Here is a 17,053-nt window from a genome sequence, read left to right on the forward strand (position 1 = left end):
GCACATCATTTTGAATCATTTTTAGATTAAATGAAATGCTATGCGCACGTTAGTCAATTACTGCCTGAGAACACCCCGGAAAATACGACTAATCCCTCCACTATGTAGAGCACCAGACATAGTAGGTGTTAACCCATAACCACCCTCAAGCACCATCAATATTACCTTAACCCCCTGTAATGTCTTATACCAGAGATATTAACCCCTGGGATTACAGGAAACTATTAGCGGTATGAACCCCTGAACTACTCTGTGTACAAATGGGTTATGTAGTACATGTATAAAGCTGAACTAGTGAGTATTATGGAGGGCGTTTTACCATCTCTGCTACGGACAGCGGCTGATTTGGAACCTCCTTTTAAAACTCCTGCATGAGGATCCAGATGTGTTCCCTGCGCATGGAGTCGTATTTATAAACATCATTATGACGTCTCAGTTTAATAGCTGGGGTCCATCTGCTGGGGTCCCCACAGATCCTGAAGTCCAGAGGTTTTTGTGTGGCGGTGTGTTCTTGGTCACTCTCCATTAAAGGAGATGTCCCGCGCCGAAACGTTTTTTTTTTTTTTTTTAAACCCCCCCCCCCGTTCGGCGCGAGACAACCCCGATGCAGGGGTTAAAAAAACCACCCGCACAGCGCTTACCTGAATCCCGGCGGTCCGGCGTCTTCATACTCACCTGCTGAAGATGGCCGCCGGGATCCTCTGTCTTCGTGGACCGCAGCTCTTCTGTGCGGTCCACTGCCGATTCCAGCCTCCTGATTGGCTGGAATCGGCACGTGACGGGGCGGAGCTACACGGAGCCGCTCTCTGGCACGAGCGGCTCCATAGAAGACTGCTGAAGACCCGGACTGCGCAAGCGCGGCTAATTTGGCCATCGGAGGCCAAAAATTAGTCGGCACCATGGAGACGAGGACGCCAGCAACGGAGCAGGTAAGTATAAAACTTTTTATAACTTCTGTATGGCTCATAATTAATGCACAATGTACATTACAAAGTGCATTATTATGGCCATACAGAAGTGTATAGACCCACTTGCTGCCGCGGGACAACCCCTTTAACCCCTTAATGACCAGGGTGTTTTGGTCCTAAAAGACCAGACACTTTTTAGGGATTTTACTAAAGTTGAGTGAACGTACTCTGTCGAGCTTGATGCTCGTTCGAGTATTAGCGTACTCGATAGTGCTCGTTACTCGAACGAGCATCACGCCGTGTTCGGCCCCGCCCCAGTTTTTGGCTCCTCCCTGCTGTGAAGTGCCTGTTTAGGCCCCTCAATGGCAATTTTGTTTTGGCTGGCAGGCAGAGGGAGAGAGAGAGAGACAGAGAACACGAACCAAGAAAAAAAAAAGCTCGGGACCCCGAGTAGTCAATGGGGTTCGTTACTCGAGTAGAGCTCTCGAATTTTCCGAAAAGCTCGACTCGAATAACGCGGACCCGAGCATTTGAGTGCTCGCTCATCTCTAGATTTTACCCATTTGGTGGTTTTACTGCTTAATTTTTTTGTCCTTCAGCTACCAAAATAGTTTTTTTTTATATCTTTTTTCACCAACTTTTTTCCATTTTTTTGTTTTAATGGGGGTAAAAAACTAAAAAAAAAACATTTTTCTTCAAATTTACAGTTGCTTTCTTCTTAAATTAGGGTATTTATTACACAATAAAGTTGGGAATGGGTCCTGATTTTCCTTCAGACGTTTTGATGTATAATATGTATAGTTTTAGATTAGAGGGTGCATGCAGTGATGGTTTTGGTTGCATCAGCGTTGGGTCACTTTCATATATATATATAAATTTCTTTTTTTTTCTTTTTTTATTGTATTCTGCAATTTTTTTAAACTTATAATTGTAATTATTTTTTTTACCACCTCTGTCCCCCATGACATCATACAAGACCTCTGGAGATCATTCACATGGTCCTTTTTTTCTAATTTCACATTTTTCCACCGTCGATAGGAGCCCCAGTTACAGGGTAAAACTTTCCCCTGTAGTGACAGTAGTCACTGATAGGGCTGATCAGGCTCTGCTGTGAAAGAGGGCACCCGTTGGTCACATGATCGCATAGCGGAACTAACACTTCTGCTTTCTTTTGTACATAGCGCTCATTAAGCACTATGTAGCCTGGAAACGAGAAGGTAGAAGCAGTTAAAAAAAAGCTTTTACCTTCTCTTCCGGGTCCTTGGCTGTGTCTGACAGCCAAGGACCTGACCTGCTCCTACTTGATTGCAAGAGCAAATCCCACGCTGTATTTTTACTATGGGAGGGGATTAAAGCCCAGAACCAAGCGCTGTAAATTTACGGTGCTAGGTCCTAAAGGGGTTAAGTGAGTGAGAGCTATTGCTAGGATACTGGTTGCCCATCAATCACAGTTTTTTACATTAAAAAATGATGTTGTGGAAATACTGAAAGATTTCTATCGGAGAAAGAATATGATATTTTACATCAGATTGTTTGGCCAATAGCATCGCATGGGTGGATATTATGTTACAATTTAGAATATTGTCCGAATTGTAGCAATTGTAATGACTGCATTGATTGATATGTGATGAGTGCAGCAGATCACTATACTTCTAAATCAAGTGGATCCCTACCATAGCGTTGCAGGTAATTTCTCTGGTTGCCCTCTATAATGCTGAACCTGTTCTTTTCATCACACAGCATTTAAACACATATATATAAATGTATGTACATTCCAAGGCATTTTAGTACACAGTGCACAAACATACACAGCTCTGTATACAAGGAAGAGTGATGTCATCGCTCCCGTTTTCTAGCACTTCCAGGAAGACCCTCTTCTGTACCAGTGACAAGTCCACAGGCGGTCGACCCTCTTCCACAGGAGATCCATACAGGCTTTCCATTTGGCAGTAAGAATTCGTCCTGCTCTATCACCACCCTGTCCTTACCAGGACTTGTGTGGCTGCAGCCGGACATGAAACTCCTCAGGCATGAGACAGACTGAGAATGTGAGAGCTCAGGAAGAAATCTCTGCAGTCTGTGTTCTAACTCTCACCTCAAAGGATCAGCAAAGGTTAAAAATGTCCACCCTGCTGGGGCTAGCATACGGTTTAAAGGTCCTTCAGTCGCCCTCCTTGGTAGAGAAGAGCTGCACCAACTCCTCGCAGTCAGAGTCTATCAGTTCACACGGCTTCTCTCCATCGCTGTTCACAACTTCTTTTTCGGCTCCGAGAGAGAGTAGGTACCTGGGTGGAGACAAGGATTTGGGTGAAGTTAAAGTTGTATATATTATAAATTGTTAGAACACTTAGGCCTCATGTTCACGGTGACAGATCCGCAGCGGGTCACCCGCACACGTGATCCGCGCCCCATAGGGATGCATTGGACACCCGCAGGTAACTAAATACCTGCGGATGTCATTTTCCCTTGATTGCGTGCTCCATTTCAGTACGGGTCTCCCGCGGGGATGGCCCCCGCAGGCTTCTATTGAAGTCTATGGAAGCCGTCCGCATCCGCGACACACCAGCAGCTGAATTCCTGCTCTCCGGTGCGGGAGAGCAGGAGTTTAAAAAAAAAAAAAAGGGTGCACAGCGCATGTGCGCGGCACACTGCCGGCGTGCCGAGCACATACGCCGGGCCGCAGAAAGAAGAACCGTCCGCGACGGAGGGCAGATCCGCAGCGTCCGGACAGGTAAGTTATTCTTCTTTTTAGGCCTCATGTCTGCGGAAAAGGAGGGACCCGCTACGGGATTCTGCATGAAGAATCTGCGGCGGGCCTGATTTTCCCCGAGGACATGAGGCCTTAACACCTTTATTTTTGAATAGTGATGTTGTTACCGTAAATAGTGTCCTTTATCAGCGTTTGCACCGCATGCTATGGAAAAATCGTTTTTTCCTGCACACTTGTGGAATGTAATTGCGATTTCTGCGAGCAGACGAAAAATCGCAGCATGCTCTATTTTCGTGTGAATTCCGCTAGGATGAGTTCCATTGAAGTCATTGGAAGCTGTCCGACCCGTGCCCCTTACGCAATTTACATTGTGGAGAGGTCGCAAAATTAAAAAAAATTATGTACTGCCAGGTTCATCCTCAGTACAGAAAATACAGGTACGTGCAGACGCCGGCCAGGCACAGGGTCAGATTCTGCTGCAGGCTCCCGTATGCGGAATCTGACCAGTTCGTGTGCAGGCGGACTAAGGCTGCCTGTCCACAGGCATTGCGGGAGCCGCCGCCCGGGAGCAGGAGCCGGAATACGGATCTCCGCTGTCAGCCTTCTCTAATAGATAGGCTGACCGCAAAGAATCGCGGCAAATTGCAGCATGCTGCGATTTGCGGGCCGCGAGCGGAGAATCGCAATAATTCTCCGCTCGTGGACAGGGCGGAAGCGTTCTACATGAGCTTGAACTGCATTCCCTGTGGTGGATTATCGCCGCGGGGAACGCAATTCAAACTCACCCGTGGACAGGCAGCCTTAGGGATACTACTGTGATATTACTTATAGTGTCCACTAGATGGTGCTGTATAACTAGAGCTGTGTCATCTCTGCATATGAAGGAACAGAAGAGGGCTACCAACAGGCATTTTTAGAAGTAGAAAGCTACCGTGTTTCCCCGAAAATAAGACAGTGTCTTATATTAATTTTTGTTCAAAAAGGTTTAACTTTTTTACATGTATAGCTGCCTGGACACTATTTAAATTGACTTTTTAAATTAACTTTTAGGAGGGCTTAATTTTGGAGTAGGGCTTATATTTCAAGCATCCTCAAAAAGCCTGAAAAATCATTTTGCATCCTCAGAAATTCTGGAAAATCCTGCTATGTCTTATTTTCAGGGTATGTCTTATTTTCAGGGAAACAGGGCATGTACATAAAAAAAAACATAAAAGGTAATAAAATAACAGAAAGATAACCAACATAAAACATTATACCAACTCAGGTCATAAAATATGCAATAATCAAACGCAAATACAGTATATTTATAATATATGACAAAACCAAGAGAAGAGAAGCCGTCCGGCCGCAGAACCATTCATACCAACTTATGTACAAACGAACTTGTAATTAATCACCCCGTATATATTTGTCAGATTATAACATCGCTAGACGTGTTTATAAAACTACTTATGTCTGCAAATGAAACCTTTCCATTCAGTCACGAGATCCAGAAATACCACTAATTAATGTACACTAATTAACGGCCTTATAGTACCTGAATGACACAGACGGGTTATGCCAAGTAATTATGTTCATTAGGCCGGCTTCACAGGACATCTGCATATTTGCGCCTGCATGAGTGCAGTGTTTTTGCGGAATGAACTATGTTTTTTGGCGCACGCGTATTTTACTGTACTTTTTGCAAGGCGTGTTTCTTTGCACGCGCCAAAAAAGGATGCACCCATTTAACTGTTTAATTAGTCTTAATGAGTTCCAAATGTGTTCTTTTCACTGCGCAATTACGCAGCGTATTCCCTGTGCATTTGGGCAACCCCCACTGACTTCTATGGAGATCATTGGTGTGCAAATACACAGAAAATGCATGACCGAAATGTGCGTGGAAAATACGGAAATGTGAATGAAGCCATTCAAATTAATGGCCTCTATTCTCTGCATATTGCACGCACATATACGCCCCTGTGAATATAGCCTCACTTAAGGACCCATTCACATGGAGCGTATGAGAACTGCGCCAGTGATTCCCAGGTGCAACTCACATCGGACACACGTGGACACACATCCATGTGCTGTCCGATCCCCACGAGCAGTGGACATTGCATGCCTGATTCTGGCCCGTGATATGGCCTAATTTGCTATAATGGGTTGGTGTGCTGTCCGTGAAATACATGGGCGTAAATGGTGGCATATTTGCTGAAGCTTTGTCACATTTGTCGCCCAATGCCATCTGAATCTGCACGCTGGTCAACTTCCAGGCGTATTCTGTGCAGACCCTATTCTGCAGCGTGTGGGTGAGACGTTTTTTAGATTTCATCCCCTCTGCCGCTTTGCGGAGCCCACTGTATACTGACCGTTGGCAAGTTTCTTTCTCGTCTGCTGTTAGGGCTCGTTCACACAAGCGTTTGTGTGCAGCCTATAACGCAAGCAAGTTCTGCGCACATAATAAGCAGTGAATAGAACTAGAGATGAGCAAACATACTCGTTTAGGGCGATTTCGCAATCGAGCAGCGCTATTTTCGAGTAACTGACTACTCGGGCGAAAAGATTCAGGGGTGAGCGGGGGGTTGCAAAGGGGAGTGGGAGGGGGGGGAGAGGGAGCTCCCCCCTGTTCCCCACTGCTACCCCCCGCTCCACCACACTGGCCCCCGGCGCCCCCCGAATCTTTTCGCCTGAGTAGTCAGTTACTTGACAAAAGCGCTGCTCGATTGCGAAACCGCCCTAAACGAGTACGTTCGCTCATCTCTAAATAGAACCCATTGATCTCAACGCAAACGTGGCATATTGGCATGGCTAAAGTGCGCTTACGCCCGTGTGAACGAGCGCGTACATTGTGAGAATTCTGCTTTATTTTGGACAGCCTGGGTCATGTCTGACAGAACTAAGGGCTCTTTCACATGACTGGATGCATTTTTACAGTCGCCCATATGCGCTGTAGAAAAAAAAAAGCGCATAAATGAAGAATAGCCGCAATCAAGTTCTGAACTTTAGCCGCTTATTTTCTACCATTCACACGGGCGGCTGCAGCGTATCGGCAAAAAAAACCAAAACGCTGCAGCCCGGAAACCCTCAATCGGCAGAAATCCTCAGAATGACTGCTAATGCTTAAATAGAGACAGCTGTCATCTTTTCCCAGCACTAGACGCAGCTAAACTCCCTCCCTTTTTTCAGCTTTGTATCTGTCTTTGGACGAAGAGTATAAGATCCATTTTTCCCGGCGCAATTTTTTTTATGCGGCTAAAAATCGCTTATATGAATGAATACACTGGAATCTATCGCTTCACATGGTCACAATTTTTGGACGGTTGTGTGAAATAGGCCATAATCATATATCCACCATCGTGATTACTGACCACGGGGCACAGACCATCATGTGTCATTTTTTTGGCGTCACGAACATGCAATCTGGTGATAGAATCATGTGACCTCATTGTCCCCAGCTGAACACATCTTAACATGTGCTCTATAGAGAGCCAAGGACCATAGAGTCACTAGACCATGTCACGTGAGTGTGACCTCAATAGGACGTCATGGCCCAGGTAGTTATTACATCGAGATGGTAGATCTGTGGGTAAGAACGTTATTTCATTATTATGTAAAGAAACAAAGAACAAAAATCCCCCAAAAACATATTTTTTATCAAAATAAGTCAAATCCAGGCATGAATGGAAGTGATAGAGACCTGCCTCATTAGCTGGTATACTATAGGAAAGGATGTCTATGCCACCTGTAGTGGATGTCGGAAGTAATATTTTACTATTTCACATCACTTAGTGGTGTTTAACCTCTTAGTGACTAGCCAGACATGTTTGTAGCACAATCACTAACTCCGCCCAGGGGCACCATTGTAAAACACATGAAGGTAACCATTGGAGCATTAGCGCTCCCCTCCCTCTTGACTCCTCCTCTACCTTGTGTGTATTGCATTGTTCTATGGCTATATAAGTTGTATTATATTGTGTGATAAGGCTATGCTTGAGAAAGGTGATTGCTCAACACCGAAATGCGTTGCGACAAAGCTTTTTTGGACATATACCTGTGTTTTAAAAAATAAACCTTCTTTTCTTTTCTACTTCACCATTTGGGCTACTTTGACACCACTTTGGAGGGGGTTTCTATTTGGCAATAGACCCCCATCCTCCCCAGTGAGTACTGTTTTGATAATTACACTATTCTTATGAGCGCGGGTATTTTTTAGTTACTATTATTGTTCTTCCATTTTCTGAAATTACCGTATTTTTCGATTTATAAGACGCACTTTTTCCCCCTCCAAATCGGGGGGGGGGGGGGTGGTGGAAGTTGCTGCGTCTTATAGAGCGAATGTGCCTAAAAAATTGTTATGATCGCCATTTTTAGCGCGATCGCGTATTTAACGCGCGAACGCGATTTAATTAGCGCAATTGCATGTTAAACTCGCCATTGCACGAACAAATGTGCGACCAGTCTCCTTCCCACTGCCGCCCATACATACCTCTGATTGGTGGTGAGCGCCGGCGGGTACTACTGCTGCTCCCCGCCTCCACCAAACGGCTTCCTTCCTCCTGCTGCACACACGCGCTGCTGTGATATGGAGCGCCGTTTTTTCAGACCTCTGTTGCTCCCTCTGCTCCGTCGCCCAGCACTAACCCTGCGCTGTCCCAGGGTGAGTTAAAATATTTTTCCCCCTATTTTCCCGCTCTAAAACGGGGGTGCGTCCTATATACCGGTGCGTCTTATAAAGCGAAAAATACGGTTGCCATTCTGGACATGACCGTGACGCTCTCCTATTCCTACGGGGTCTTTCACATGGCTGTAGGCATTTTTACGCACACCCACTGGCGACATAAAAAAAGCGTGAAAGGATGCACAAATCTAACGTTTGTGTGCCCGTTCAGACAGCACAGACCTGGTGCATGTATGCAGAGACCACCATGCCTTTGGGGAGGGGGGGAACAGCTTAGGTCTGCTAAGCTGTCTCCCCCTTCCCTACCCCTCGCCGGCTCTCTGCCTTGCTGTTTGCAATAGGAGGGGCGGAGCTAAGCTCCCGCCCCTTGTCCACAGCCAGCAATGGGAGGTGGCAAGACGGAGCAGAGCTTAGCTCCGCCCCTGTGCCGCCACCTCCCATTGCAAACAGTCGGAGGGGAGGTGACTGCTAAACTCCCTCCCACCTCCCTTCTCCGGCCGCTGTCATAGGCTCCCATTGGAGTCTATGCAGTGGCCGACGTATTCCAGGACTATCTTTCCTGCCTGGCGCTATATTGGCCGGCTGGGCGCTTTTACGCCGGGGAATATGCCTGTGTGATCTGATGCATTGGAATCTAATGCATCAGATGGTAATGTATATTGGCCGGCTGTGAAAATGGCGGCCGATATACACTTGTGTGAATCCAGCTTTAGAATGCATAAGCAGTGTCTTGGCTTCCAGTTGACCAGGACTCAGGGTGTGACGGCTACCCTTTAATTAGGTTAGTGGTCCACACCAGGTGAGTCATATGGTGTACTTTTTTACACGTTTTTTCCGCACAAGATGCTATCTTTCTGATTTTTTTTACCTCTTATGTACCTCAAAATGGTAGCAATGGAAACTGCAAGTCATCCTGCAAAATAACAAGACTTCACACAGCTTGGTTAGCGGAAAAATAAAAATATTTATGGAATACGCCTGGTGATTAAGGCACAAAATATGCAGGTGACTAAGGGGTTAGAGAAGTGTTACGGTCCCCGTACTGTTCCTACACTGAAGTTTTGCAAAACGCAGAAAATAGACCCGTTTTATTTCTATGGGTTTGTTAACAAGATCGTAATTGTCCTCTGCGTATTGGTTGCAAAAAAATACGTATCCTGCTCCTTTTTCCTGCGCGAACACATCTGGCGCTTGGTAAACTTACTGGCCATTTCAATGACTGAGCATCGGTGAGTATTTTTTTGCATGCGAAAAAAGTACAGTAAAAAAAAAACACAGTTCCGCACAAATACGTGTCTTTCATTCTGCAGAATGTGCGCAAATACGCTAATGTTCATCTGAAGCCGGCCTTAGACTTCTTCCTCCGTCCTCCGGTGCTGGTGTCCCATGCCCCAGAGTTATGACTCGGCCACAATGGTGATCTTCTGTCTCCGGTGATGTGTTGACATATGACCACGGCATGCAGTAGCTCCTGCCAAGCACTGTAGGACTAGTGACACTGGTGCCATCTGGACAACCACTTCTCTCAATGACGACCTGCTGGAAATCAGCTGATTGCTACAGATCTGGCAACGGAAACCCCCAGCGATGACAGCTGCAGGAGACGTGCCGTTACACGGTGCCCCTCCAAATGAATTGGTGACCGTGTGATACATATACACAGAGCACCCACCCATGGCGTCCGTATGCCCACTGAGAGAAACAGTAGGAACACTGAAGAGGATATCCAAAAAGAGATCTATGGTAGTGGAGCCCCTCAGGTTCTACAGGATCTGCCAGCAGCCTCGTATCGAACTAGCCCAACTTTCTCAAGAACACTCCGCCCCCAGAAGTTGTCATTTTGCTGCAAAACTCGGCATGCAGTTCCATCTCAGGCAGACATACAAATAAGAGTTGTGGGGTGATTAGATGAACAGTCTTGATAATAGCGAGGTTTCACCAGCAGCACATCAAAAACCCCCTTGGGGTAGGGCTCCTTAATGGTGCAGCAGCCACAAGGACCATGCCCAAAAACTTCAAATCAAAAAGAAGAAAGTGGCAGCATCAAGTTGGTGCAAAAAATTATTTTAGTCTTTTATTCTCCCATAGCAGAAAGAATTATGCAGCGACGTTTCGACCTGCAATTAGGTCTTTATCAAGCTGGAGAAAGACCTAATTGCAGGTCGAAAGTTGCTGCATAATTCTTTCTGCTATGGGAGAATAAAAGACTAAAAGAATTTTTTGCACCATTTTGATGCTGCCACTTTCTTCTTTTAGATGAACGGTCTACCCACCGGAGGCCCTAAAAGTGGTTCCACCCTTAGCCTATAAAAGGCTCTCGGAGGCTCTTCTTCCACTTGTGTAGAGCTTGCTGGCCACTAAACGCCTCTACAACGCAGAGAAGAGATGTGACCCCGTTACCAGAGTCTGAGAGGGGCGCAGTATTGGGTTATGAGAAGCTAGATGGTTGTATGGAGGAATTGCCCACCACCGGACCGTTCTGACCAGACTGTTAGGAGATGTTGCGACCAGTAGATGTGTGAGGGCACACAAGGTGACCGGGCTCAGGACCCCCTCATCAGACCACCAGTATAGAGAGATCGTCCGACAAGCATGAGCAGCTCCAACTGTTTAGTTGTCCACCATTGTTACAAACCCCTGTATTTGTCATAGCCATTTCCAGGCATTTGGCCAAAGGACATTTGGTCTCACGGTACCCATTACATGTACGGCCTTTGACCCCCACCGTCGCCTTCATTTACAGTGGTGTCACGAATTATCAAACTGAACGCTACGGAGTGGAACCGGGTTGTCTTCAGCGATAAATCCAGGTTTAGTTTGCACCCTGACCTTGGCCATGTTCATGTCTGGAGACCTCCGAGTGAGCGCCTCAATCCAGTCTTTGCTGTGGAGCAGCACACTGCCCCCTGCTGGTGTGATGGTCTGGGGGGCCATCGCATACAACAGTCGGTCACCCCTATTAGTGATACGAGGGACAATGACCACTCAGCGATATGTTCAGGACATCCTGCAGCCACGTGAGACATTTCCCAGCTCGTCCGCACACGCACGGGCGCCACAGGAATTCCTTCTTATATCAACGTTACAACGTTAGAAGGTTTCATTCGATTCCAACAACTCCTTCTAGGTGCTTGATTTTTTTTTACAATGAGTGTAAAAGCAGATTAGAATAATGGTACATGTGTCACGGTCTCATTTTATTAATGAAACAACTGGTGATCTGGTCCCTTTAAACAAATCCACTGTTTTCCTTTCACCTGTTCCGTCTGAAGAGCAGCCAAACGGAGAACAAAGGCGCAGATGGGAACGGGCCCCGAGGGTGTTTACCCTCCGTTTGTATTGGTAGTGTGTTAATTTGTTAGTTCACTGGATACTTATTGTATTCAAATATTTTCTCAGTCTCCTTCTTCTTCCTCCAGACACTAATGCTTAATGCACAGTTTCGCCCGGGGCCATGTTTTCGAACCATAGCATAAAAACAGTTTTTAAAAAAAGTGTGAAGTTTTTAATGTTTTTTTTTCCTACTGCAGTTCTAAGCATAGCCAAAAAAACGCCTAAGTGTACATTTGCTTGTATATTAGGCAATTGCATTGTTCGCTGTGTCCTTATTTCCTTCTATTAGCCGCCTTCCATTAGAAGCAAGGAGAGATTAGGGTAATAGTGGAGAGCAGCTGCAGGACAATCATATCCTCTGCAGTTGCTCTCCGTGGCTTAGCAGAATATAGAGGTAGCTTGTTTGACATATACAACCGAGTGAGAATATGTTGCGGTTCTAGAGTCACATGAAGTCACATTACCTGGCGATGTGTGGGTATGCATCACTACAAGCCATGTGCAAGGGAGTCCAGCCATTTTCATCCCTCTGTTCTATGTCTGCGCCATATTTTATTAGCAGCTTCACGCACTCTAGGTTCCCGGAGAGGACGGCTTCGTGCAGAGCACCCATGCCTGAGGTTTGAAAACAAAGTTCAGCTACCAATTTTCAACCGCTTTAATTTCTAACACACATAGGATATATAACGTTACAATACATTGCATAGCATATTCGCACATTCAATATTATATACCAGATCTTAGTATGTAAAACGTAAAGACTCTTTTGATTATATCCCACAGAAAGTTCTCGGATAAGGGCAACCTAGATTATGTGAGACTTCTCCACCTTCAATGGGTCTTATGAGCCAGATAGCATATGGGTTACGGTGATGATACAACTGTCACGTCCAACCTGGATGCGCTGGATCTGTCACTCGCAGATCTCCTACAAATGCAAATAAATAATGACAAAACAAGAATGGAACCAAAATATGGGAAACACTGTCCCTATATAACAAACACTAGGAAGGGCCCTGCCTGAAAGCAGAGTGATAGTCCTGATAAGGACGGCCCTGACCGCGTGCCTCGGTCCCTAGTTGACACTAAGTGAAAAAGGGGAATAACACAAGAAAACCAAAACTAGAAATGCAATCAAATGCACTACTTAGCTTGAGATGCAGCAAGTAACTGAGCGTCCAGGAGGAAGCTTCTGACTGCTAGCCCAGTCTGAGAGAGACTGAAAATCAACAGCAGTTCAGTACAGTATCAGCCGGACTAAATAGCCCTGACAATAACCCACAGGTGGGGCTAAGCATATCTCACCTAATACCACACCCACTGAGCCAGAAGATGGAGAGCCACCTGCAAAACCTGCACCAGACTATCAGCACGGCCGCAATCCCTGAACCGCCGCAACAACTTTAAGCTCAGTTTAGACTACAAGCACAGAACTAGCACCTAGTTCTTGGAGTTGTGAGGCAAAAGCTATGCTATGTGAATCCACCTAACTGTGATGACTTCATGAGCCAGCATACATGATGTCATCATACTGCATAAAATTTCACATTCGCTGTAAACGAGACTCATTCGTCGTTGGGTCATCGGCTCGCGTTTAGATGGAACGATTACGGTTCACTTTTAGTCGTTTGAACAATTTTTTGAACCATAATCGTTCCGTCTACAAGCCCCCTTAAACCTGTGAACCCGGAGTGCAGTGTATAATCAGATCAGCAAGCTTTCCGAGGATCAGATTTAGTTTGAATCTACATTAGAATGTGAGGATCAAGTCATCTGAGCAACTTCAAGCGAGGCACTGTCATCGTCGCTACAGTAGCTGTGGCCAGTATTGCAAAAACTGCCAACCTCCTTGGGTTTTCTTGTGCATCTTTGTTGAGAGTTTACCAAGAATAGTGTGATCAAGGCAAAACATCCATTGGAAGGGGTTCCTGCAAATGATCAGTTCGAGCACCATTGCTACCTAAGAGAAACGGAAAAGCAAGACTCCAATGGATAGAAGAGCCAGAAAATGTGATCACTGAGCAGCGGGAAACATCGCCTGAACAGAATCCAGATTTCTGTTGCACCATGCTGATGGGAGAGTCAAAGTTTGGTGGAAGCAGTATGAGTCGCTGAACCCTTCCTGTCCGGTGGCAATAGGTCAGGTTGGTGGAGGAATGGTATGGGGGATGTTTTCTTGGCACACCCTGGGTCCTCTGATATCTGTGGATGGATACCATGACACATTTTGCTATGGCTGTGATGGAGGTCCAACGCGCTACTTAATAGGTGTCTCTAATATTAGTGGCCATTCAGGGTATATCCTATGTACTCATTTGCACATGAAGATGGATACATTAAGATTAATGCATCATAAATGGTTTATTGCCCTTCCACACAACCCTACTAAAGCATCGGTGATTCATAATGATGGATGGGGGGCCGGGGGTTTGTAGGAGGAATCTCTACACATGCTTGCAAGAAATAGTCAAGATATTTAGACTGCAGCTCCACTTTTTTGTACACTTATACCCCCAGATTTTTTCTCAAAGTAACATTTACCCCAAGAAACGCGGGTGAATATCGCACTTACAAACCTGTGATTTTTGCATGTGAGTGTGACGCAAACTTTTTGCCTGCCATAGGAAATAATGGGCAATTCTTAAAGAAGAATCAATACAAAATTGGACAAGCAGCAATTTAACTATATTGGACCCATGTGAGTTACATCATTGTATTCAATTGGTCATTTTCACGCAAATATCTGACCAGATCGCACTCGGTCAGATATCGCATGTGAGAATCGTCCATGTGAATTCCCCCTTTAGGCTTTATTCACACGAGCGTTTTCACGCACAGACGAAAAACGTGACCACCTGAGGCATTGGATTCCAATGCATTCATTCACATGGGTGATTTTGCGCCACGAACAATGGCCCAAAGTAAAAAAAAGGACATACACTGCTGATTCCGGCAAGTGCTTTCATGAGCAGATGGAAAACATAGTTCTGGTTTTATCTTTTAAATGATATACGCTGACAGCTCCCATAGACTCCTATGGGAGCTGGAAAAATAGGGAGGGGGGGCAGTTTAGCAGCATCCAATGCAAAAAAAAAAGCTTATAGGTCCCTTTACTTAAGCAAATGAAGTCATTTCGAGGATTTATGCCAAGCGAGGGATTTCCGGGCTGTGGCGTATTTATTTGCTAATATATTTCACCCAGTAAACGCTAATTAAGCTCGGGGCTTGATTGTGGAAAATCGTCCATTCATGCAAATTAACCGCGCACACGAGCAAAGGTAGAAACACATACGCTCGTGTGAAAGAGCCCTTAGAGTACAGACTGTAATAACCTTAACCCTTTCCAATCCAATTTGTATCCTGGTTTTCCTAGGGGGCTTACTCTTTTTCTGCTGTTATAAAACGGCGCTATCTGCTGGCTAAAGCCAGTACTGCATGAGGTGACACGTTAGATAGACTCCGACAGCAGAGAGGCTGGCAATATACACTAAGAGAACCCCGACGGATGTCTTCCAACATCGGAGCTGTACAGCCTTAAAGGGGTTGTCCCGCGCCGAAACGGGTTTTTTTTTTTTTCAACCCCCCCCCCCCCCCCCCCTCGGTCGGCGCGAGACAACCCCGATGCAGGGACCTAAAGAAAGCTTACCGGAGCGCTTACCTGAATCCCCGCGCTCCGGTGACTTCTATACTTACCGGTGAAGATGGCCGCCGGGATCCTCTTCCTCCGTGGACCGCAGCTCTTCTGTGCGGTCCATTGCCGATTCCAGCCTCCTGATTGGCTGGAATCGGCACGTGACGGGGCGGAGCTACACGGAGCCGGCATTCTGCACGAGCGGCTCCATTGAAGAGAGCAGAAGACCCGGACTGCGCAAGCGCGGCTAATTTGGCCATCGGAGGGCGAAAATTAGTCGGCTCCATGGGAACGAGGACGCCAGCAACGGAGCAGGTAAGTATAAAACTTTTAATAACTTCTGTATGGCTCATAATTAATGCACAATGTACATTACAAAGTGCATTAATATGGCCATACAGAAGTGTATAGACCCACTTGCTGCCACGGGACAACCCCTTTAAATCATAATGTCTTCAGAGGTCAGACAGTGGATTGGAAAGGGTTAAATGGATGACCAATAAAAATGCCATACTAATATCAAATTGACCTAAATTTGGCTGTGGAAGGTGAGTGCAATTAAGAGAATTACTGTTTAAGAAATTCCTTATAGATCTAAGGGCCTTGTACACAAAACGCTTATTCAAAAAAATCACTCTGCCTGCATGAACGGGCCGCCCGAGCGAACAAGCTGACTCTGACGTCATTCGCTCGTTCAAACGAGAAATCGGCTAGTCTAAACAAACCCTTCATAAAAGAATGAAGCAAATTTTTCTATTCTGCTCCTGTTACAGGAAGGACACATATTTACCGCGCTCAGATCGTTGGATCTGTTAGAAAACCTCAATCAGACAGACTAATGGACTTTCAAAAAGTTTCAGTGTGAAAGTTTCCTTGTAGCAATGCAACTCAACAACAGCGAATAAACAAGCGTCACATATGTCACTGATGTCATTGGTGGAGAAGCCCTGGCAAATATGCCCAAGACTGGACAAGTCCCAGGAGAAAGTGCGATGGTGCATAACCTCTCTATCTATTTTTACTTTTAGGTCCACCACCTCCTTTCTTGCTCAAAAACTCTAAATTGTCACTTGAAATTAGATATATTTCTTTGCCGAGACGTGATCCCCTCACCTGTTAGGTAGATTGTATCCAACGTCACCTTTCGAGCTCGTATAAACCTCCCAACTTGTTCCAGGTCACCTTGTCGAATATGATCCAGAAAAAGCACGTCGTTCGGAAAACGCACTGTCCGCGTTGACCTCAGACTGCGTGAAGTCCTGCGGGTGGGATAGTACCTCATCTTGAGGATGCCGTGATCGGGGGTCGCGGAAGGTGAACTTAGCGCCAGCGCTGTCAATGAAGCTATTTCCACTTGAGCAGAATCAGGGTTTATCTCCTTTGCCACAAATCGTGGTAAATTCCCAAGCCACCTTTTTAGGGATCGTAACTGTGTAACGCAGATCCGAATACTGATGACCAATTCCACACATAGAGGAGCGGCACACAAAACCCCCTTTTTATAGCTCTGCCTTCCCATCTATTTAAGGGACTCTCATCTCATCACACTGTAAGGCGAACGGCCAGTGCGGACGCCCACTGCAGTTCAAGAGAGGCTCATCTTACCAGGTCAACTGATCGTGAGAGCAGCTGCTACTCCGAGCTTCGCAGGGTCACAGCAAGATACAAAAATTGGCTGCGTGTTTGGGGTGGGGAGAGTGTTACCACAGTAATCAGGGATAGCATGGTAGACATGATTAGACAGTTATCTGTCCACCCACGAAGTAGGAAGTTAGAAGCCGGCTCACTAAACAGGGGTCAGTGAAGCTAGG

At 45.9% G+C, this 17,053-nt stretch overlaps 1 protein-coding gene across 1 annotated transcript; it reads right to left on the minus strand.

Annotated features, from left to right (window-relative positions):
- Positions 1–999: 999 nt before the first annotated feature.
- PPP1R27 (protein phosphatase 1 regulatory subunit 27) lies at positions 1,000–16,714 on the minus strand. The gene is given in 4 exon segments (XM_066587918.1): positions 1,000–3,193; positions 12,076–12,226; positions 16,356–16,653; positions 16,655–16,714. Coding segments are annotated over 4 exon segments (633 nt in total). The 3' UTR covers positions 1,000–3,069.
- Between the last annotated feature and the right edge of the window lie 339 nt (positions 16,715–17,053).

Source organism: Eleutherodactylus coqui, chromosome 13, assembly GCF_035609145.1.
Source record: "Eleutherodactylus coqui strain aEleCoq1 chromosome 13, aEleCoq1.hap1, whole genome shotgun sequence".
NCBI classification, from domain to species: Eukaryota; Metazoa; Chordata; class Amphibia; order Anura; family Eleutherodactylidae; genus Eleutherodactylus; species Eleutherodactylus coqui.